At 34.2% G+C, this 23,754-nt stretch overlaps 1 protein-coding gene across 1 annotated transcript; it reads left to right on the plus strand.

The window, feature by feature from the left end:
- The first annotated feature begins 8,455 nt into the window (after nt 1-8,455).
- Nucleotides 8,456-19,912, plus strand: LOC114268907 (F-box/kelch-repeat protein At3g06240). Its single transcript, XM_082877424.1, has 2 exons — nt 8,456-9,176; nt 19,407-19,912. The coding sequence occupies exons 1-2, from the start codon at nt 8,669-8,671 to the stop codon at nt 19,448-19,450; spliced, it is 552 nt and encodes a 183-aa protein (XP_082733550.1). The 5' UTR covers nt 8,456-8,668; the 3' UTR covers nt 19,451-19,912.
- Nucleotides 19,913-23,754: the final 3,842 nt, after the last annotated feature.

The raw sequence follows: 23,754 nt of genomic DNA on the forward strand, positions 1-23,754 counted from the left end.
TACTAAGTAATAGCATGGAGGGTAAAATAGATATTTCACAAAATAATCCCATGGGATACCAATCCCATGGTTTCTATCCCACCTCCCCCCATGGGATAGGATAGTCCCATATTTGTGGGACTAATAGTCCGGGGGGACTATTAGTCCGAAGTAAAATTTTTCAAACAAACAATGGACTATTAGTCCGGTGAGATTTATAATCCAATCCCACACCTTTATCCCTCAAAACAAACATGCTCTTAGTGAAAGGGTTGGAGCGTTTCATTTGACACTTTTCATCAAATTTCAAATTTGATAAAATATCTGATGTTGGATTAGAGATACTCTAATAAAAAATATAAAAAATAGATATCTCTAAAAATCCTTCCAAGTTAAGGAAGTTTCACAAGAATCTCAACTGTCGAAAATGTGGACAAAATGACCACAACACTAGGACTTACAAGACAGAGATGTAGGGCTTGATTAGTTTGTTTTTGAGAGAGTTATTTTTAAAAAAAAATTCCAAAATTTTGTTTGGTTTGTGGTTTTTCTTAAAAAAATTTCAAAATCATTTTCTCTCTCTTACACATCAATCAATCATTTTTTATCTCTCCTATCTCGTTCTCAATCACTTTTTCTCTCACAAACATCTACTTAATTACAATAAAATATTAAATCATCTCAAACTCCTAAACTCTAAAACTACTTTCAAAATATATAACCAAAGAAACTAAAAAAATTTCTAAACTCTCTTCCCAATTTTTTTTTTTGAAAATCACTCTCTCAAAAGCAAACTAAACACACCCGCAATCTTTAGTAAGTTCTTCAAAACACAACCTCTATTTTGTTTAAATTAATTTTTTTCCCAATGTTGTCCTCAAGTCAAATTTGTTGGTGTTTGTAACAGAGGAATAACAATCAAGGGCCTCCACCTATGACACCTCCACAAGCATCACCTACACTATTCAACCCTCAAGGTCCTATGCATAGGAGGCCACCACCATTCAACTCTCAAGGTCCAATTCCAAGGAGGCCACCACCAGTTGTAGCTTTCAACTCTCAAGGTCCAACTCCAACTCCAAAGAGGCCACCACCAGTTGCAGTTTTCAACTCTCAAGGTCCAACTCCAAGGAGGCCATCCCCAGCTATAATGTTCAACATTCAAGACCCAAGTCCAAAGAGGCCACCACCAACTGCAATGCTCAACATTGAAGGCCTAATGGGTGGGAGACCAAGAACACTTGCACCTTGATGTCAATCCATCTACTCAAAAGGCCAGCTCCAATTAAGGGTAGCACATCAAGGAAGAAAGGGTCAACACAATAAATCTTAATATATTTTGTGTGACATTACCTATTTTGTGTGCATTCATGATGTCTGTATATTATCTAGTTTTTGGGATGTAATAATGATAATTAGAGGCAAAACTTAAAAAACTTTATTTAGTTTTAGTTACAAAGTGCTGTTACTTTTGTGTAATCAACTATAATATTTTCATGAATGCAAATGATGATTACATTGTTTAAAATATGTGGAGTAGCGGTTGGTGGTTCTTGGTTGCTTTTGTGGATTAGTTTTTGTGATTTTAATTATTTGGTGGTTGATGTGTTTTTGTTTATGAAACAAGTTCAATATCGTATTAAAGTTCTGTTGTGATTAACTAATGTTAAAAAAAATGCCTAAGATGTAGAAAATAAATAAATAAATAAATTTGCAGTTGACCGGTCTAACGTCTGGCCGGAAGTTCGGCCGGATGACTGGCAACATATATAGGTGAAAAGTTTGTTTTACCCCTTTACCAGTTTTGAATCTCACGTGCAGGGCACATTTTCACCTTTGCCATTAACAATTTGGATGTCATCTACCATTGGACTAAACAAAACCAAAATGTGATAGTTTAGGGACCAACAAGACAAAATTAATAGTTTAAGGACTACACAAACAAAATGGTGATAGTTTAGGGGGTAAAAGTGTAATTAACTCTTAAATTTAAGTAAAATTTTGATAAAAAATTTGATTTGATACATTTCATTCTAATACTAAAATTAAAATTTTTATTATTTTTTTTTTTACATTTTCAGTTGTTTGAGAGAACGTTCAGACATGAAATCTGAGAGGATATTGTGACAACCCTCACCTCTGATTAGTGTTAAACTGTGATTAAGCATGATAAGTAATGGATTAAGATGAAATCCTGAACTGATTGCATGAGTATGTTGCTTTAATTGCATTTCTATCTGTTTGTCATTGAATGATCTGTTCATGTTTTAATTTTGAACTGCAAATTGAAAGGCTTATCGGCGACCGATTCAGAAATTGATTAGTGTTATATGCTAATTATGATTTATATGATTTTATGGTAGGCTTAATTAAAATTCAATTTGGAATAATTAAATTAGAATTATTAATGTTAAATTAATTGAGCCTAGTTAATTACATGTTTTGCCATTGAGTGGGCCATTTTCTAAAACATTATTTGGGACTTAATTTATGCATTTGATACATCATCTCATCCATCTCCAAGACCAAAACCGTGAGAGAGCTAGAGAGTTGGAAGAAAACTTGATTTCATCAAGAGTTGGTTGGAAAATTAGAGGATTGAAGAAGATTTGCAAAATTAGACTTCCATACTTGGAATTCAAGACATAAGGTAGGAAATTCACCATCTTCATCATGAATTTGAGTTGTTACATGCATGGTTCATGGAGAATTAGTGATTAGAGTTAAGATTAGCTTAAAGTGTGGATTTGAGAGTGAATTCATGCATGCATGTCCATATCATGGAATTTTGAGGTTGTTTTCATGAAATTCTTACATGCATGTTCATATTTTAGTTATAGTCCAAAAATTCACCATGTTTTAGAGTTCAATCTTGCATTTGGTCATGCTTTGAAGCATTAGAGTCATAAGAACTCATGCATGTTATGTTCTTGCATTGTTCTTCAAGTTTTAATTGATATTGTGTTCAATTGTCATACTTTTGGGCTTTGATTTTATAAAATGATCTTTGAAACATGTTGTATTATGGGTTTCTAAGTGTTTTCCAGAAAATTAGCCCAGAAAAATTGAATTTGAAGCTTTAGAGGTTGAAGTTTTGTGCTTGGGGATCAATGCAGATTTTTGATCCACGCTCGAGCGGAGGACTTCACGTTCGAGCGTCGAGGGTCACGCTCGAGCGTGAAATACGTATGCCCAGAAGTTCGTGTGTTTTTGCAGTCCGCTCGAGCGAGGTAATCTGTGCTCGAGCGAGGGTCTGAGTCTCACACTTGATCGTGGGTCGAGCGTCCATCGAGCGTGAAAAACGTGCAACCAGTACTTTTTCATGAGTTTGAAGTCCGCTCGAGCGAGGGAATTCACGCTCGAGCGGAGCCTCTTTGTCTGTATGTCCGCTCGAGCGCGACCCCTATTTTTAGCAAATTTTGAAAAGTGTTTTAAAATACATTTTTGCATCCTCATTCTATCCTAGGCATTCCTAGGCCATGTTTAAGGTAAGGCATCTTAATAAGGATAAAGTTATAGAACCACACCAAGCCATCTAGGGGCTAAGTTATATAATCCTGAGTGTGTAATTTAGTGTGTGTTCGTTCTACAACTGTAGGGTTGGCATCCGAGGACGCTGATTAGCCTGCCAATAGCCCAGTACTCTGTGAGTAACAATGTTGTAAAGATATGTTCAATTCTAATTATTTTCTGAACGATTGACTGTATTGCTTTTTGAAGTAACATTGTTTACTGAATGAATGTTTGTCCTATTTGTAAACTGTACTCGTGGCATCCATAACAACTTATTATTATTGTACTGTTACTGCTATTGTTACAGAGATCTCTGTCAGTTCCAATGTTTAGAACTACTACTGTTTACTGTTTTGATGGCCATCAACTGATTGTTCGGTCTAATAAGACATACTGTACTGTTTTGCTATTGGACGTACCACGTATGACCGTTATGATTTCTAAATGACTGATATGGCATGAAATATGAACCACTAATTGAATAACTGATTTACTGATGCAACTAACTATTTTAATTAATGAAATGACATTCATTCTTAACCCCTTTACGTATTTGTTATTCACTGGGTTTTAACTCACTGTTTATATATGTATGTAGGTGGCCAGGCACCGGACCGAAGCTAGAAGCATCAAGTTAAGCTCTTATTTTGTCAAGCCAACCATCGTGCCTCACTTCGAGGTTCCGAGTCCATTCAAGCCAAGGCTGTTTTGGGGTGTCTCAGATTCACCATTTTGTCTCTGTTTTGTAATAAATGCTTGAGACCTTTGATTGTACAATTATGGTGAAGGGATTGGATCCTTAACCTGTATGTTATGTATATCTGATATATGTATATATGCTTATGGTTATGAATGTGGACTAGTCCATAAAGGTCTTTTGCATTTCAGATTTTCACAGCTCATTGGGCATCTTCTATTTACTGTTTGGCTTCCGCCAGCCCCTTATTCTGTATTATTGGTATTACTGTCAAGGAAGCCTTTGGTAATCACGGATTACTGGGTGGTTACGATGCTAAACTCATAGGGGCGGGTTTAGGGTCGTGACGAATGTCTTGAAGGTCGTCTAGACATGAACAAAAAAAAACTGTCAAAATTGCTCTTGGTGGACATCCGGGGACATCCAGGAGGATGTCTGGCTCCTTTCATTTGATGAAAGTTTTGATTTTGCCTCTAATATGACTTTGGTGAAAAGGTTAGAGCATTTCATTTGACACTTTTCATCAAATTTCAAATTTGATGAAGTGATTAGAGATACTCTAATAAAAAAATATGGTTGTGAGACTTAATTTATCACCCGAAAAATAATAATGCTACATTCACTTAATTTATCACTTTTAAATGATTTTTAATGATGTGATATTGAGGTTAGATCCACATGATGAAATATTTGATAAACTAAAATTTGACACTTGTCAAAACATCATTAGGGTAGTCTTTAAGTGTGATAAATTAGGTGTCTCCAGCATTTTTTCTTCTAAAAATCACATCTAATGATGTAAATTTGACACTTGTCAACACATAATTAAGGGTGATAAATCAGGTGTCTCAAGTATTCTTTTTTTTTTTAATAAAAAATCACTTTTAATGATGTACCTCACAAGTGTTAAATTTTAATTTATCAAACTTTCCGCCATATGAGATCTAGCATCATTAAAGATAATTTAAAAGCAATAATAACTAATCATGTGGGGTCATTTTCTCACTTTATTCCAAAAATCAATTGATGTTCAATTTTAAGAGTTGTTTTGTGAAGTAACTTATAAATTCACCTTTTTAACTTATTATAGAAAAACGTATAACCATCATTAAAGATAATTTAAAAGCGATAAATAACTGGTCATGTGGGATCATTTTCTCAGTTTATTCCAAAAATCAATTGATGTTCAATTTTAAGAGTTATTTTATGAAGTGACTTACAAAAGTGTCAAAGCCAAATCTCCAAAATCCAAATCCAAATTTCAACTTCCATCTCTTTTGCTCTTCAAAAATCACCGTAAAACTTCCATTACTCCTTTATCGTCCTTTTCTACACTAACCTCCACCGAGTCCGAATCCTCTGTCGCGTTTTCCTGCGGCTATCCCTACGGCGCCCCAAAACGACGTCGTTTTGAGGCAAAATTAAAAAAAAAAAAAAAAAGACGCAAAAACACAGAATCAGAGAAGAGAAAGAGGGGAAGAAGAAAGCAGAGGAAGAGAGAGAGAGAGAGAGAGAGAGAGAGAGAGGAGAAGAACACAATCTTCTAATGAAAAATGTTGAACACAATCTTCAGAGATCCTCATTATCACATTCATAACCAACTCATAGAACACAAATTTCAGATTCACCTTCTGGGTTTCCCCACTTAAGGCTCAAAACATCTTTCTGGCGAGAAATTGAATTTCCTCGATTCAGATGTCGGAACGGTGGTGGAGGCTGGCAGAGGAGAAGATTTGGATGGTGGTGATGCGACGGAGGTTGCGCTAGAGATCGCCGTAAGGGTTGAATTCGATGGTGGTGTCGTTGTAGCCGAGATGCTTGCTTGAGAGGGACTTATGTCGGTTGGCGAATGCGAAGTCGTTGTGGTGGGTGAAGAATTGTTTGGTGGCGAAGGAAGATGAAACCACAACGGTGGGACGGCAGCCGAAGTGGAGGGAGAGGAAGGGAATTTTGAAGAGGGGTTAGGGTTCAAAAGCTTAATTGAGTCTGGGTTGCTTTCTCTTCTTTGATTTTGTGTTTTTGCGTCTTTTTTTTTTTTTTTTTGAAATTTTGCCCCAAAATGATGTCGTTTTGGGGCACCGTAGAGAAACGCGGTAGAGGATCCGGACTCATCTCCACCACTACTCTCCATCTTCGTTGCCTCTTTCGTCACGTTCCTTCGTTGTCTCACATTTACTATGATCATCCTTCTTTTACACCAAAGCACCTATATGTTTGGTTGAATTTTTATAAGTAGAATTCTATCCTACACATTATATATATATATATATATATATTTAGTTATGTCATTTTTTTTTATTTATGATTAATTTTCTTTTTTAATTATGATATTATTTTGAAATCTTTAGTTATGTCTCATTTGGATTTGGTTATGATTTTTTTTTTTTTTTTTTTTATATAGTTATGATTCAAAAAGTATGAGATTATATTATTTTCTTCTATAGTTATAAGGTGCATATGATAGTCTTTCCCTTTTTATAATCTTTTCTTTTTTTTCTTTAAATTCAAAAACTATTTTGGTGAAGACTTCTCTTTTATGTAAACAAAATATTTTTTGAAAATTCAAAAATATATTTTTTAATCTTTATTTTTGTCAAACTTGTTTCTATTTATTCAAAAAAAATTCAAAAACTCAATAAAATTTTAATATAATTTATTTTTATGCAACATGGATACTAAAGTGACATTTTTCTATTCAAAACTGGATAGTACTTTGTTTTAAGAATAAATTAAGAAAAATTACAAACATTAATAATATAAGTGGAAAAAAAAAATACTTTAAGAGGAGCAAAGAGTAAAATCACCCATTTCTATGTAAATTTGAAAAAAATTCAAATATTAAAGGTTAAAGTGGAAAAAAAATAGTTTAAGATCCAAAGTGAGAAAGGGCAACATAGCGTAATTTAGTCAAATAAATTATTTTTGAAATTACAGTTTTCCTCATTTATGTTTGTTCAATTTTTTCACTTTAACCTTTGAATTTTTTTTATTTTATTTTATTTTATTTTCATTTTGGCCCTTCATGTTTTAAATGTTTGTCAATTTACTTTAAAAGTTAACTTTTGTTCAAATTAGACAGAAAATGCTTTGTTAAATTTCATATAATATAAGTTAACTTTTTTTTTATTCACCAAAAAATATATATTATTATATTAGAATTTAGATTTATGTTAGAGGTATGAGATATATGTAATAAAATATTATTATACCATATAACTATCAATATGTCATTTTTATCTAATTTTGGACATAAATTAGATTTTAGAGTAAATAAGGAAAAATTAAAACATGAAGGGTTAAAATTAAAAAAAAAATTGAAAAAAATAATCAAACATAAAAGAGAGAAAAATGTAATTTACCTATATTTTTATTGGCATCCATGACCACTAGGGGTGCTAGGGGATCGAGTTAGATCGGGTGACCTCTCATCTCTTATTTGTTCGAATTTTGGTGATTTGAAAAAAATTAATCAGTATTTGTACGCTTTGTTAGTTGATGTGGATTGATCAGACCATATGAGTTAACCAAATAGATGCAGATCAATTTGACAGTTTGGACTTTACTTTTTAATGTTTTTTAAAAAAAAAAAAAAAAACTATTTTAGAGTATTTTTATTATTATTTTAGACCATATTTGAATTCAATTTTTTTTAATATGTTTTATTATTAAAATAAAATAAAAATTTCATATTTAATAAATAGTTGATATTATTACTAAATAAATATATTTCTTTTAACATACAAAGCATAAAAATCATAAAAACATAACATCATTTGTTAAAGAGGGTTGACAGGCCAGGTTAAATCGGCTGACTTCTCATCTATTATTCGTTTAAACATAGATTAATTTGTTTGGTTTTAATTTTTTGAAAATTAATTATTTTTATTTTTTATATTTTTTATTTTTAGTGAATATTTTAAAATATTAAGTAATTTTTTTACTTTTTTAGATGCACCTTACTTGAATATATCTATAGAGTAAAATATTTGTAAAAAAATATTAAATACATAAAAATATGAAAAATATACTGAATTTTTATTTTTATTTTTGTATTTTTGGTATTTAGTATATTTTTTTTACAAATATTATATTTTTAAAATATATTTATATTAGGTGTATTTAAAAATTAAAAAATTAAAAAAATTCAATAAAAAAATAAAAAATTTTAATTTTCAACAAAGCGAATCTTGGAATCCAAACCAGCTGAATAGATTTGAAAGTTTTCTACCAACATCAAAACTGGTTATAAGAGAATAAATTTACAAAAAAAAATGTTAAAGGTTTTAAAAATTTTATTAAATATTTAACGTGAATTTGAGACTTGACTCACATGGTGTGGTCTTACGCTTAATCCATGTGACTCATTTCATAAAAATTTTTGGCAGAATATTAGGGTCAGTTTTGACGTATCCATGGGATTCATAAGGAACCCTAATCAGCACAGAAAAAACTCCTTATGATATCCCTTAAGTGTGAACTATGAAGGCGACAAGGTCCGATTCTCCAATCCTTCCCCAAGAGCTCATCGGCGAGGTACTCTGTCGATTACCAGTCAAGTCTCTTTGCCGATTCAAATCTGTATCTCATTCATGGTACTCCCTAATCTCCGATCCCCACTTCGCCCAAACCCACTTCACTCAAACCACCAACAAAATGCCCAATCGACTCATTCTCATCTCCGACTTTCGGACTCTCTTCTCCGTCGACTACTCTGCCCAAATTCCCGTCGCAACAGAGCATACTTTCCCATCAGTTGAAGATGAATCGTACGACGTGTGGTCCGGGATTCTGGGTTCTTGCAATGGCTTGGTTTTAGCTCTCAATGAATCAGATTTCGACAAGTATTTGCTAAATCCATCGACTGGAGAATCGAAGAAAATACCCGAATCCCCTTTTGCCCTCGATGCAGTCAATGCGTATAATCTGTGTGGATTAGGTTACGATTCGACCACTGATGATTACAAGGTTGTGATGCTTTCTTACTATGGTAAAAATGGAAATTTCTTTGTTCCTCTATTGTTGTTTAATGGTTATATATTCATACTCATAATGCTTATGGACACAAAGAAAAATCACTCAAACATAGTTAAAATTGACCCCATTTAGGATATGAAGATGATTGAGGATCTCACAGATGCATTCCTTGTTCTATCCACTCTATTGTATCTCTATCAATTAGAATGCCGCGGCTGAATTTTTAGGATATATGAGAAACAAAATTTTAGCCAAGATTAAGATTAAACAAGTTACAGGACAGCAAATAAACCAAGAGAGGGGAAGCATACCGTCTTTAAACTAAGTGTGGCAATGGCATTATCATGTCATCTTTGAATGTGGATATAGCAACCACCATGATATTTTTATATTTCTATTTTTATTTTAATTCTATTCCCACTACTACTGCAGTTGTGTTTAATTTAAGTGTATGTAGTAAGTGTGAGCAAATGTTGTTCTCAGAGCAGCCACTTTGTGAAAATAATTCCATAAAAGAATAAATTACACTTTCACCACCGAAAGTATGGGTCATTTCTCATGTTGCTCCTTCAAAAAAGATATTTCTACTTTGGTCCTTAAACTATTTTTGGTTTCTCACTTTTGTCCATTTACCAACTCTCGCTACTGTTAATGGGTAGTTTTGGATTTTCAAAAATTAAGTGTCACACTTTGGTCCTTAAAAAAATTAAGGTAGCGTTTGGTAGAGTTTTGTAAATGTGATTTGAGAATATGAGTTGTATTTTGAGTTTGTGTGTTGTGGAATTATGATTTGAGTGTAAAAAAATTGTTTGGTTATGGTTTTTAAATAGAGTATTGAAATGTGTTTTGAATATGTATTTTGAATTATGTTTTGAAAGTTTGATGTGACATGTGAAATAAGAAAATTTGTTTGGTAATGTGTTTTCAAAATAGTTTTCAAAATTTAATTCAATCAATAATTTATGTTGAGTGTACACAACTCTTATATCGATATCCGTATTTTTTATCAACAGTAATAACCAAACTACATTTAAAATACTGAAATTAAAATTTTTTTTTTTTTGAATTAATTTTTTTCAGTAATTTTTGTTGAATAATTTTTTTTTTCAAATTATTTTTCCATTTTAAAATAAATCTGTCAATTATTTTGTGTCAATTAAATTTTTATATCGATTCATTTTTTACGCCTGTACAAACATCTTGTACAATACATTTTTAATTTTTGTTTTTAAATTTTGTTGAAGTCAATAACTTTTAAAAATACATATTAATAAAAATTAACATGAATACACTAAGTTTAATAGATTAAAATACAAATCATATCGTAAACTTTATAAAATATTATCAATTTTTTTTCTCATTTATTACACGTTATTAATTTATTAGGAAATGAGTACAAATCAGACCATTATTGAAGGACCATCAGCACGCTCATATAATTGAATTCACCTATAAATTTACTATTTTGTCCCTCTCTATTTACATGGGAAGTGAACAAAATATAAAGGGTAATTTAGTAATTTCATGAACCTACTACCTATATACTGAGCCAAAAGAAAAGGGACATCATAGCTGTGTATATCAGTTCACATGCACTTTTCTGAAAAACATTATTAATATTATAAAAAAATAATACATAACAAATTAAAATATAAAAATAAAAAATAAAAAACCAAGCTTCAGCCTTGTTATAAATTCTGATAAACCATTCTTTTAACCACACCATCTTCACCGTCTTTGATTCTGCTGAAGGAAGATTTCAACTTCATCGTCGAGTGGTCTCAGCTCCATCAAGAACATTAATTTCAATTACAGGTTAGTTTCGTATTACCTTCGCATCTCGTATTTTATTCAGACTACCTTTGGTATTAAAACACCAGTAGCTTTCGAAGAAGAAGAGGAGCAGTAGCCTTCGACACGGTAAACTGGGTGGTCATCCGGCCGGTCATCCCATCCCAGTCGATCAGTTTTGTGGCTGCCGATCTGTTCATGTTTTTCATATCTGTCCCATCATATGTGTTCCATTTTTTTACACTAACATTATATTATTTTTGATATATTTTCTATACATTTTCGTACATCATACTATTTTCGATATAGTTTCCATACATTTTTCTCAATTCATGTTTTAATATATATTTTTTATATATTCTTCTTTCACTGTTGCAGCTATCATGCCAAGAACAAAACGAGTCAGACCCGAACGTGGTGAATCCTCAAACCATGTACAACAACATCAACCACAGCAACAACATCATGACAATTTAAATAATGATTTTTTATCGTATCATCATGAACAAGCCTATTCACATTTTATTAATCGACCAATTGTTACGGGGAGAAATGTAAGACTACCTTCTCAATATGACCCGTTCTTAGTTGGTAAATTAGATACAATGGGATGGCTACCTTTAACTAATTTACCAAATAAGGTATATCCCCGTATTGTACGATTATTTTATGTTCACTTGATAGCTGGTGACCAACAAAATGAACCGTTCAGTCTGACCTCCTATGTGAAAGGGAAAACAATCACACTCACTCTCCGTGCTTTCGCACAAATTATTGGAGTTCAAACAGGAGATTTACAATGCTATTTTCAAAATGAGTCTGCCTTAGAACGAATGTTTGGTGATGTCACTCAGATCTATACCACAATTGTGACAACAAATTTAGCGGCACTAATTTACTAGCCAAACATTTAAAACCCCACCTTCGTATTCTTCATCGATGGATAGTTGAAAATGTCAGTCCCAAAAAAGGCCATTATGATAGTGTTTCATGTTTTAATGTTTATTTGTTATACTGTTTTGAAACTGGACAGAAATTAAATTTATGCTTCATATTACTCAAAGAAATGATGATTGCAAAACTCGATACTCTGTCTGGTCGGTCACTGCCTTATGGAGTTTTGTTAACCACAATTTTCAAAGCGCATGATGTCAACCTTGAAGGGGAACAATATGTCATAGTCATTTCACCAATTTCTGAGTACATACTGACCCGAGGTGGTGGTACTGACATTTTGATGAGCTCTATTAATATTGAAAATGAGCCAATACTCGATGAGGAAGAACCCAATGACAATGCCATGCCACCAAATGAACAACCCCATTACTGGACTGATTATTTGGCTGTGGAACAAGAACGGTACAATCAGCGCGTACAATGGGAACAACAAATGACTAATCAGCTCAATACATTGGGTACTCGGTTCGATGAATTTGCCGCTGCTCAAAACTCACTAATTCAACAATTTAGCGAGTTTCGTATAGACTCAGGGAGACATGATGAAGTGACAAGGAACCACATTGATCAGATTGACCATCGAGTCACTCAGCTGTACCATCACTATTACCCTCCACCGCCAACACCACCTGATAATGATGCTTAACTTGTTCAAAAATCAATTTAAATGGTGAAACAGATGTAGTGGCTACATGTTTTTTTTTTCAATTTTTTTTTTGGTTATTTATTTTCTTATTTTGTTGTACTTCTTTTATTTTGTTACTTTGTTGTAAACTTCTGTATTCATGTCATGAATAACAAGTGTTTTTTTTTTTAATCATTTTAAAACAAGTTACAATGTTCTGACAATATTTACGAAAAGATTCGGCAAACGGAAAAATTATGGGCGTAGAAAATTGAATATATGTGAACAAAATAAATGTCTAACAAATCATTCATTTCAATGAAATGAATAAAAATTAAACAAATAAAAAATAATTTGTCTGTATCAATTAATACAAAAAATGAAATTAATGTTGTAAAATGAAATAAAACAAGTTTCAAGTAAATAATAAACCTTTTTTTTTTAAGTAAAAGGAAAAAAAAAAGTTAATATGAACAAAATTTTTAAAAAATAAGGTGTAAAAAGAAAAAAAAATTAAATTGATAAACCAAATTAATAACAAAACTTTCAAATTGTTTACTATTTAACAAAAAGTCAAAACCACGAATATGTCATGTACAAATATTTTTTCACAAAATTGAAAATAATAAATTGTAATTATTTTATTAATTTCAGTCATTATGAAACCTTTATTACATTACTTCACCCACCACCCAAGACCTACCACCACCCACCTACCACCCACCACCTACCACCCACCACCACTCACCACCATTCACCACCACCCACCTCCTACCACCCACCACCACTCACCACCCACCACCACCTACCACCCACCACCCACCTGCCACCAACCACCACCACCACTCACCATCCACCTCCCACCACGACCCACCACCTACCACCCACCACCCACCTCCTACCACCCACCACCCACCTCCTACCACCCACCACCACTCACCATCCACCTGCCACCACCACCCACCACCTACCACCACTCGCCACCACCCACCACCTACCACCCACCACCACTCGCCACCACCCACCTCCTACCACCCACCACCACCACTCACCACCACCCACCACCCACCTGCCACTCACCACCGCCTACCACCCACCACCACTCACCACCAACCACCCACCACCACTCACCACCACCCACCTCCTACCACCTACCACCACCGATGACCCACCACATTACATAATGACTGAAAGTAATAAAATAATTACACATTTAAAACCAGTACTCAGTACGATATTGAGTTGCCTTGTTGACATTCCTTTTCTATCCGTGGCCAACATGATTTTGCCACATAGCAGTAGCAATTGCATCCCGAACGTTCGATTGATACGTTAACCCATGTTGTGACATGTCAACGTAGTCAGCTTGGTTTCCAACAAGCTCGTCTGCTTCTGCTTCTGCAGCCATTTCATTATCAGCTTCCATAAATAATGGGTCCATAGCTGCATGCAAACGGATCCAATTGTGCACTACACAACATGCAATCACGAGAGGCCCTTGTCTTGTAGACTTGTAATTTGGCATGGACCGCAATATTGGGAAGCGCTTCTTCAGAACACCAAATGTTCTTTCTATGACATTGCGTAATGACGAATGTCGATGGTTAAACAATTCCTTTGGTCCTGAATAATGACGGCCACGAAACTCTTGCAAGTGATATCGTTGAGACCGAAATGGGGCAAGAAATCCAGGCATGTTTGTGAAACCAGCATCAACTAAATAGTACTTACCTATATGTAAATAATGAATATACAGTTCTGTCAATTGATATGTGCACACAAAAAAAAAAGTGCACCATATGTTATTTGCGGACAGTTACCATTGGGTGGGTGTGGGAACTGTAGATCAGCTCGTGTAATAGAGTCAATCAAAATAGCGTTGTCGTGAGCGCTACCTTCCCATCCAGAATTAATAAATGTGAACAACATATCGAAGTCGCAAGCTGCGAGTACGTTTTGCGATACCGTTGATTTCCGACCGCGGAATGTATTTTGTCTTGAAGTGGGGACCCATGCATCGACCAACGTGCCATCAATAGCACCGACACAATCCTAATTGACAGATATTTATTTGACACTAAAAGCAAAACAAACTTCGATATTACTTTTATAATTAAAAAGGAAATAATATTTATTTCACATACGCTATTGATATGTACAACTTACAGGATAGTCATATTGTTCATACCTTGAACCAGGGAAAAAACCTCCTGTGATTTAAAATTTTTGCCGGTGTGTCGTCTTGGTTACGTGGCCTGATAACCGTTGATGCAAGCTTGCACAATGCCCACATAATAATTTTTATATGCCGACAAATTGTTTCCGTGGAGTGCTGAAATCTATCTGCCAATAGTCGATGACGATCATTTTGTGCAAAAGTGTATAAAAAAATTCCAAGCGATTCCTCGACACTTATATGCATATGCTCAATATCGATAAAGCCATTGTGGAGTAAAGTGTCTTTCAATAAAATGAATGTTTGTGCATCCATTCACATAATGTTCATCATTGTTTCTGGATGGCCAGTTAATAGGCCGAAGATGTAATCATCACCTTTGAATGGAAACGTTCGCTGCGGTCGGCGAGTACTTGAGGCGTTGATTTGGTCATGCATGCAAGCAATCATCAAAAAATCCATAAAATCATCAGTAACCTCATCCTCGTTTGATGAGATCTCCATTGAATTATTTTCTCTGTCGGATGACATATGGTTTTGTCTACATCACAGTAAAACCATAATTATAAAATATGTCATTAATGCTGTAACACATACCATTAATGGTGAAATAGAATTAAAAAGGAAGTATATGAATAGTCGGACGTAGTTATTTTTCAGTGTACACTAAAATTCATAGAAGGACAAAATTTATTTAATACGTGCTCATATTGTCATAACACAACATAATAGATAAGAAAACATAAATTACTTAAAAGTTCAAAAAAAAAAAAACATACGAAGGTAGGAAAGGGAAGAGGATATCATGGAAGGAAAAAGAAAAAAAAAAAACCAAGTAAGGAATAATGAAATCATTTTTTAGTTCAGACAGGGAGATTTGATAACGCAATCAATGAAAAGCTTCTGACTTCACTGCAAAGCGAGGATCATGGGTAGGCGCAAATGGGTAGGAATGCGCATAAAAAACCTTTGCCATTCCTTATCCTTGAACAGTGTCAGTGCCTTAATGTACTGCACTGGTGGTATGTCCCCAAGCTCTAGTAATGCATCTTGACATGCATCAAGAGAGTAATCATCACCACCTGCACTTATAGCCTCTGTCTTATTTTCTCGTGCACGTGAATGTCCTGTTTTTGCTTGTACATAGGATGTGAAAGCTGCGCACACATCATCAAACCCACTTGACCGTGACTTTTTAGAACGACCACTGTCAGTCTGGCTGGTTGTAGGGCCCCTCTTGTGACTTTTGCCCTTTGCTGGATCCATGTACTCATCCCCAAATAAGTCAACAGGAATTGCCTCAGCAGCGTTACTACCACCAGCATTACTCCCACCAACATCAGGGTTCCAAAATTTATTTAACATGTCATCTTCTTCTTCTGAGCCAAGGGCTCCTTGTGTGGATGCACGAGATAAGGTCCCTGTGGCACAACAATTTTCAACAATTTCTACCATTTCTTGAAAATATTCAAATCCTTTTGTCCTAAACTTCTTCACATTTCTGTTGGCCTACAACAAATACAAATAAAGAATTAAGCACTGTATGTATCATGAAATCTTTAAATTAAAATTATTTAATAGTACAGATTAATGAACAACCTTATCCCAAAATTCATCAGGTGCAACAACAGTGCCTACAATTGGATCCCATCCCAGACCAGTCTGTGCCTGGAGTCGCTTAAATGTCTGATAATCAGCTTTCAATCGCTGATATTTTTGGCGCACCTGTGTTGCTGTATACCGAAATCCATACAGATTGTGCAACTGATTTGCATAATGATTCCAATGCCTAATTGTCCACGAAGTAGTACGGCCAATTGTTTGATTTTTTCTAACCTCATCTCTCAACATATTTATTAATTTTGTTTCACTTCTGGCCGTCCACATTTTTGTTTCTTGGTTGTCATCAGAATTATTTTCATCCATCTATAAACATACAAATGAAATTTAAACTAGTCTAGGGTAGATATACAAGACAAACAGATCATAACAGAGCAAAATGATTTCAAAAAGAACACAAATAAAAAAAAACAGATGATATTATTTAAAGGAAAAAAATAGCGTAACAGATTACTTCAATTTAAATAGCAGAAATATAACCACAACTAATAAAAAAAATCAGGTAAAAAAATCAGGTAACATTATCTTTGAATGGTAGGAGAAAACCAGTAAAAAAGATGTAAGGAAAATGGGACCGGTAGAAAATGAAGTAGGAAAAAAACCAGTAAATAAACCAGTGAATGTAGTTGAAAAAGGGATGGGTAGGTCGATCGGCCGGATGACCCCGGGAACGACCGACCGGGTGTCCAGGTACACCGACTCAAGTTGTTCACAAGTTCTTTTCTTGCAGAAGGTTCAAACAGCTCACAATTGAAAACAACAACCGATCTGAAATGAGAAATAGGCGTCCACAAATTATGAGAAACCATTTGGGAACTGATTTTAACTTCTCAAAAATTATTTATATATAACAGATTCAAATCGATTTAGCAGCTTACTGCTATTCTTCTTCGCAAAAGGTGAAACAGTTCAGGAAAATAGAAAACATCTTAAAATAAAAAAAATAGTCCCTTACACTTCTCAGAAAATATTTGAGAACTGATTTCGACTCGTATAAAATCGTTTGCAGTTGAAGGATATATTTACCAGATTAGTGGGAATTGAATAATTATCGCCGGTGATGGAATGTGTATACTGACTTAATGTAGCACTGTTTCTTCGTCGGATTCGACAATAAATTTCATAAATTTGACCTGAAAGAAAAATAAAATAAAATTAGAGATGAATTTTTCAAATCATTTTCGTATAACAAAATATGTAAATAAATTTGTGAGTTCTTTTACGTCACAATTGTCGTTGTTTCGTTGCCCGTAATAAGAATCTTCCACAACGCACAAATTGTAAGGAACTCGATTTGTGAAAGATGATACCAGTATAGAGCGGGTTGGGTGGATTCATTATTTATAAAATCAGTCTTCTCTGTGAAGCCCACCCGTGATGAATTTGAAGTACCTGTGATGAATCTGAAGTACTGATGTTTGATAGAGAAGCCTACCCGTGATCAATATAAAGGACTGATGTTTGATACAGAGATGAGCTTCACGTGAATATTTCGGAGACGATGGAATATTTCAGAGACGATGGAGACGACATAGAAGGACATGGAAGAATGCACAAGCGTTGAAAGTAGAGATACAACCTGCCAAACAGGTTTTCATACTATAATTTGAATTCACACGCGGAAATGTATTTTGAGTGTTCTATCCAAACGTGAAGCGCGAGTTTACATGTTGAAAACTAATTTGAAAATACAACCAAACAGACTCTAAGTTTTCTTGTTTTAGTTCCTAAAAAAATTCCTACTTTAGTGCCCAAACCCAAACCCAAACCCAAACCCAAACCCAAACCCAAAAACCATCGCCATCCCAACACCCATTCATTTCAAAAACCAACTTCACATCGGATGAAAATATAGAAGTTATAGTGGGTATGCATCGTTAGAGAAGCAAAAAGGCTGTGAATTTCTGGGGTTAGTGGAAGAGGTCAGGTGGTGTGTTTGCACCATTAGTAGAGGGAATAGCAGGAAAGGGAAATGGGGAGTTTATAGTGGAGGGCAAGCGAGGGAAGGAAAACCAAAAGGGAAGGGGGTTGGTTGTAAGAGATGACAAGTGGCAATGGTTTACAGTAGAGGCCGTGAAAAGGAAGGGTGGAGAGAAATGGGTGGGCCGTGATCAGTGACAAGTGGAGGTGGTCTATGAAAGAGGGTTGCATGTTGAAAGAGATTATATTTTAGAAGAGAAAATAGAGGCGGTGGATGAGATGGGGAGGTTGTTAATTGTGGGAGTGGGGTGAAAAGGTGCATAGAGGATGGGAAATGATGGGAAAGAAGGGGAAAGTTAAGGGGGTTAGCAAAGTACCCATCTGTTCTATAATTTTTCTGTACTTTTGTTGTGCAAATTGTGGTAATTGTAGTGAACACTGCTATGGAGTCCTTGCACATACAAACTCATGGTCCACCATCTTGACTATCTTTGACCTTTTCAGTGTCCTGTTGGAGGTAGTAATTTTCGTCATTCATGGAGTACTTGATCATGTATGAAGAACTATCTCAGTTGTATGTGTGTTGCAGTTGAGAGTTTTGTGAGCATTAGGAGCAAGGCTTGTATGTCAATATGTGAGAGCTAATATGAAAAGCTTATCATTGAGATAGGATATTTATTAGATATTCAGGTTCTGGACAAAACATATTGTAGCTTTATCTTGATGATTGTTTGAAGTGATCCAAATATCCTCTTTCATAGTTTTTTTGGGTAAATTACACTGACCTCCCTTGAGTTTACCTTAATTATAGGGACCTCCCCTATAGTTTCAAAAATAACACTAATCTCCTCTACTTTTGAAAATAATACACAGATTCCCGCTTCCTATTAGAATGACGTTAATAAAGTAACAAAAACAGTGACATCAGTCACAATAAACATGCAAATGCCCAAAATACTTCCAACTATTTGCTTCCAATTTCTAGCACCTGTTAACTGTCCCTCCAAAGTCTCTCTCTCTATAACCTTGCTTGACATGGATGAAGATTTCATGTGAGCTCTCACTCTTCTTCTCTCTTATTTCTGTGTATTTTTTTTTTGGTGAACTATGTATTTTTATTTTTATGTATATGTATATATTGTATGCATGCACAGGTATAGTGATATGGCATCATCAAGCAATGAAAGCAACATATTGAAATATAGAAACAAAACATGTTTTTGTGGTCAAAAGGCAGCTATCAAGGTGACACAATCTGAAAGAAATAACAACAAAGGAAAGTTGTACTATGCTTGTACAAAAAGAAAATGCAAATTCTGGGATTGGTGCAAGCCTGTTAACTCAACTGATGAAAGTATTGATATTGTTCAAAGGCCACTACCTCAAGGCAATTTCAAGGATGTGCATACAAGACTGCAAGTACTTGAAGATAACGAAGGATATATGAAGCTACTAATGATCATAAATTTAGTCATAATTTTGTTTGCCCTGCTTGTTGCCATTATGAAGTAACCTATTTATCATATGTAAAGCTTGTTCTATGGGTTAAACTTGTGCTAGTTTTTGTGTAATGAAATATGTAAACCCTGTTCTATTTAAGTGTAAGACAACAAGCTTGTATTAGTTTTTCCTTGGAATGAAAGCATGGCAAATCCTAAAATGTGTCCCAATTATGAGTGCTTAAGACATATATAAGCAAGTTCAAATATCAATGCTTCATAGTTACATTTGATGTTTCATAGTTAGTTGACAGTTAAATTCCAAAAGAGTTACAAAAGATTCACATCTCCAAAAAAGAAGCAATCACTATCTCATAGTTAAGCACTATGCTCCTCATCTATCATTACATCATAGTTACAAAAGTATGATCAAGATGCTCACAATAAAAAACCAAAAGTGGGTGCATCATCTTATAAGCACTATGCACTAGCTATATATTCTATACTTGTTCATTGTCCCACATATGTACTCAAAAACCATCATTAAGTAGTGAAGTTATCTGCAAGAAACAAACCAACAACAACAAAAAAAAAAAAAAAAAACAAACAACAACAACTTAGTCTTGAATCTGTATCATGTATATAAAATCTAAAATCTAAAGTGAAGTTATCTGCACTAACCTTATGTTTTTGTGACTTGTGTCACACACTGAGTAGGCATTGAAGGCTCCCTCTTGGAATATCTTGAGTTGCAAACCAAAGTTAGTACATAAATTGCAAACCAAAATTAGTACATAAATACTTTAGTCAAAAAAAAAAAAAGAAAAGAAAAGAAAATGCAAAGGCAAAGGCAAAGGTAAAGGGAAAGAAAATAAAAGATGCTTAAATGTGTATTATCAGCTGAAATACCTCTTCCAAAAGAAGTTCTGCCTCTTCCAAAACCAAATCCCCATGTTCATAACAAACATAAATAAAAGTTCATATAATACAATCATAATAGCATAAAATAAAAAATCATAACAAAATGAAGACAAAAAAAAAAAAAAAAAAAATGCTGATCATGTAAAAAAAAAAAATGGCTTGGCTGGATGTCTGGCAATACATCCCCATGGACGACCAATCACCCAACATCTCCCAGCCAGACTGCTCATCTGTTCGTAAAGGCATACAAATCCAAAAGGGACTACAAATCCAAAGTTCCAAAATCAAAACAAATATGAGCTAGATGAACTGTTACTCTAGAAAACAAATGGGTCAAAATATAAAAGGTTTAAAATCTTTCCTGGAAGCCCTAAAACCAACTTCTCACTGATCAATCTCTTTCACATTTTGCACTGGCAACGATGATCGAACCAAAATCTAAAGCTTCTTCGTCGTTTGTTCACACCGATCGGTCTTCTTCAAAGATTTCGTCTCTCTCTCTCTCTCTCTCTCTCACAAAATAGATCGAAATCAGAATCGATAGTGAATTAGGAATTTAGGGTACAAAGGTTATTATCGTCTTTTCGTGCTCCAAAACAAGGGTAACATCATTTGTGCCAAAATGACGGAATGAGAGAATCTTGACAATGTCAGGTAAAAACAGGGGAAGTTTGTGTAATTATTCAAACTACAGGGAATGTCTCTATATTTGTCAGAAACCTCAGAAGAGGTGAGTGTAATTTACCCTAGTTTTTTCTTTCTTTCTCACTGATATTGATCATAATTTTGTATGTTCAGTTTTTCGAATTCAAACTCTTGTGAAAGTAGTTCCCAATGGTTTCCAAAGTTGCATGATACTAAAGAATTTACAAGATGTGATGATACCCCTATTTCTTTGTAATGACATGATTTTAGAAGACTGGTGCATACTGTTCAGTATCCTATGAAACAAAACAGATAGTTCAAATTCCATGGGCAATTAGGTTTAGATGTATTATGTATCCCGTGAGACCTTGGATAGGTGTTGTCTAGTTGGGTGATTAAGCTCTTATTGTCAGTTATCAACTGAGGTTATGCACTTGTAATTCTATTTGCTCACCGTCAAAACTGATATAACTGCCACTGTACTTGGTTACCATAAACTATTCTCAAGGGCACTATAGTAGAGTTTAAGGTTGGAATTGGAAGCGGATGTAGGGGTGGAAGCAAGGAGCGAGGGCACCATAGGAGTTTTCAGCGATGGCTGCTAAGATTTAAACTAGATGAACTAGCCCAAACAAAAATCTTTGAACCTTGTGCACACAACGGTGGAATTATGTGCAATTTTGCTATATATTTGATCTCCCACTTTCTCTTTTATTTCTCCACTTGATTTAGACAAACTTTCTTTGGCACAATAAATGCACTGACTTGAAAGGATTACTTTTGGATTATGTTTTTTCAATTGTTAGTTTCTTAATTTCTCTTTGATTTGATCAAAACAATCTTTTGGTTAGGATTCTCCAAGTAATGGTTGAAGCCTATGAAGCCAGGAATTGGCAATCATCCACAAACAAAGAAAGTTATAAGGCGGAACCATGTTCAAGCTCAAGGAACATTGAGGCTTCAACTTCAAATTCTAGCACAGATCGTGCCTCCCTTTCAATATGCTTGGATTTTCTAAAGTGTATCCAGATTGTAGAAGGGCCATTTTGTGAGAAGGCCTTGAGGATGTTTGAGGATCCTTTGTAGAGGAAAGTATTCATCAACATGGATTGTGAAAAGATGCTTTAGCAGAAAGCCATCAATGAGCGATATCTATTGTTCTATTTGTGTTCGGTTTTCCTGTCACGCTGTTCTGGCGGTGAATCTAGTGGACTTGGTTGATGATGACATGCTTTTGCAGTTTGAATCCTAAATGATGCTTTGTTTCCCATTTTTCTGTTGTTTTACTTGTACGTCAGACACAACTAACGTCTCTTTTTTTTTTTCCTCTTCTTTTTCCTTTAAAAAGGTAAAAATAAAAATGAGGTAGTGTTAGAAAAAAAAATTCTCAATCAACAATCAAACGATTGTAAAGAAAAATAAAAGATAGAAATAGAAAGTATATAGTTGAATTGAAAAGAACAACCACAAAAACATAATCGTAATTCCTTAACGAGTTAAGATGATTACAATTTTGGAAAAGTAAATTATCTTAAAACTACTCAGCTTCTAAAATCAAAGTTGATCTCACAACTACAATTCATAACTATTTGAAAACTACTCCTAAGATAGAAAAGAAAAACAAGAAATTTGATCCAAATGGATCATCTCCACATTCAGCCTATTTATAGGCTTATATTTAGACAGTTTCCATTTCAAGTATTTACTCGAGGTAGTTCTTCAAGTGCGATATTCCTTTGGGAAGTTTACACAGCCACACTTTATGCCCAAGTGACCACTTCTCCTTCCATAATGCCATGACTTGATGCCTATCACACGAGGAATTATTCCCGGTTCCAAGAATTTTAATCAGGTTGTGTGCCCTTCTAATTCTATTGGCTGCTTTATATAATAAATAAGAGAAAAAATAAGTAGTGGGTATATAATCAATAGAATTGTAAGGACATATTACGTGGATATAGGGTGGATCTATATGACAATTTTTCAAATCACATGCACAAAAACGGTAATAATAATAAGTTGTTTAAATATGGCCATAACTAGTTTGTTAAGAAGGTTTATGTCTAAATTAATAGATTATAATCGATATGCTAGAATCAATAAGACTATATGTGGCTAAAAAAAGTCTTGAAGATGATTCATGACCTAAATCAACAAATTACAACCGATAAAAAATAATTTATGGTGCAAATAGATAGGCACATATGACCCTAGTTTTTTGAATCACAAATGTGCTAAAGTTTAACGGTTGTGTTTTGATAAATATATGCAGGAATTGGAGAAAGGGTCAATTATTATGAGAGACAGTGCTCTTGAGGTTTTTGATTTTATTTATTTATTTATTTGAGAGTGGTTGTGCAATAGTATGAATGTAACACTGGCCAGAGCAATTTTCTCATAAAGCAGCCTTACAAAAATGAATAACAAAGAAAATGATTTTCTATATTGAGTTAAAATGGAGATTAATATAATTATATTAAAAATGTAAAATTTATTA

Source organism: Camellia sinensis, chromosome 7 (assembly GCF_055761805.1).
Source record: "Camellia sinensis isolate YWXY chromosome 7, ASM5576180v1, whole genome shotgun sequence".
Lineage (NCBI taxonomy): Eukaryota > Viridiplantae > Streptophyta > Magnoliopsida > Ericales > Theaceae > Camellia > Camellia sinensis.

What these genes read in the sequence shown, in the direction of transcription:
- LOC114268907 (XM_082877424.1), top strand. Translation starts at nt 8,669, where the DNA reads ATGAAGGCGACAAGGTCCGATTCTCCAATCCTTCCCCAAGAGCTCATC. An exon ending in TGTGATGCTTTCTTACTATG is followed by an intron (nt 9,177 to 19,406) that starts GTAAAAATGGAA and finishes ATGCATGCACAG; the next exon opens with GTATAGTGATATGGCATCAT.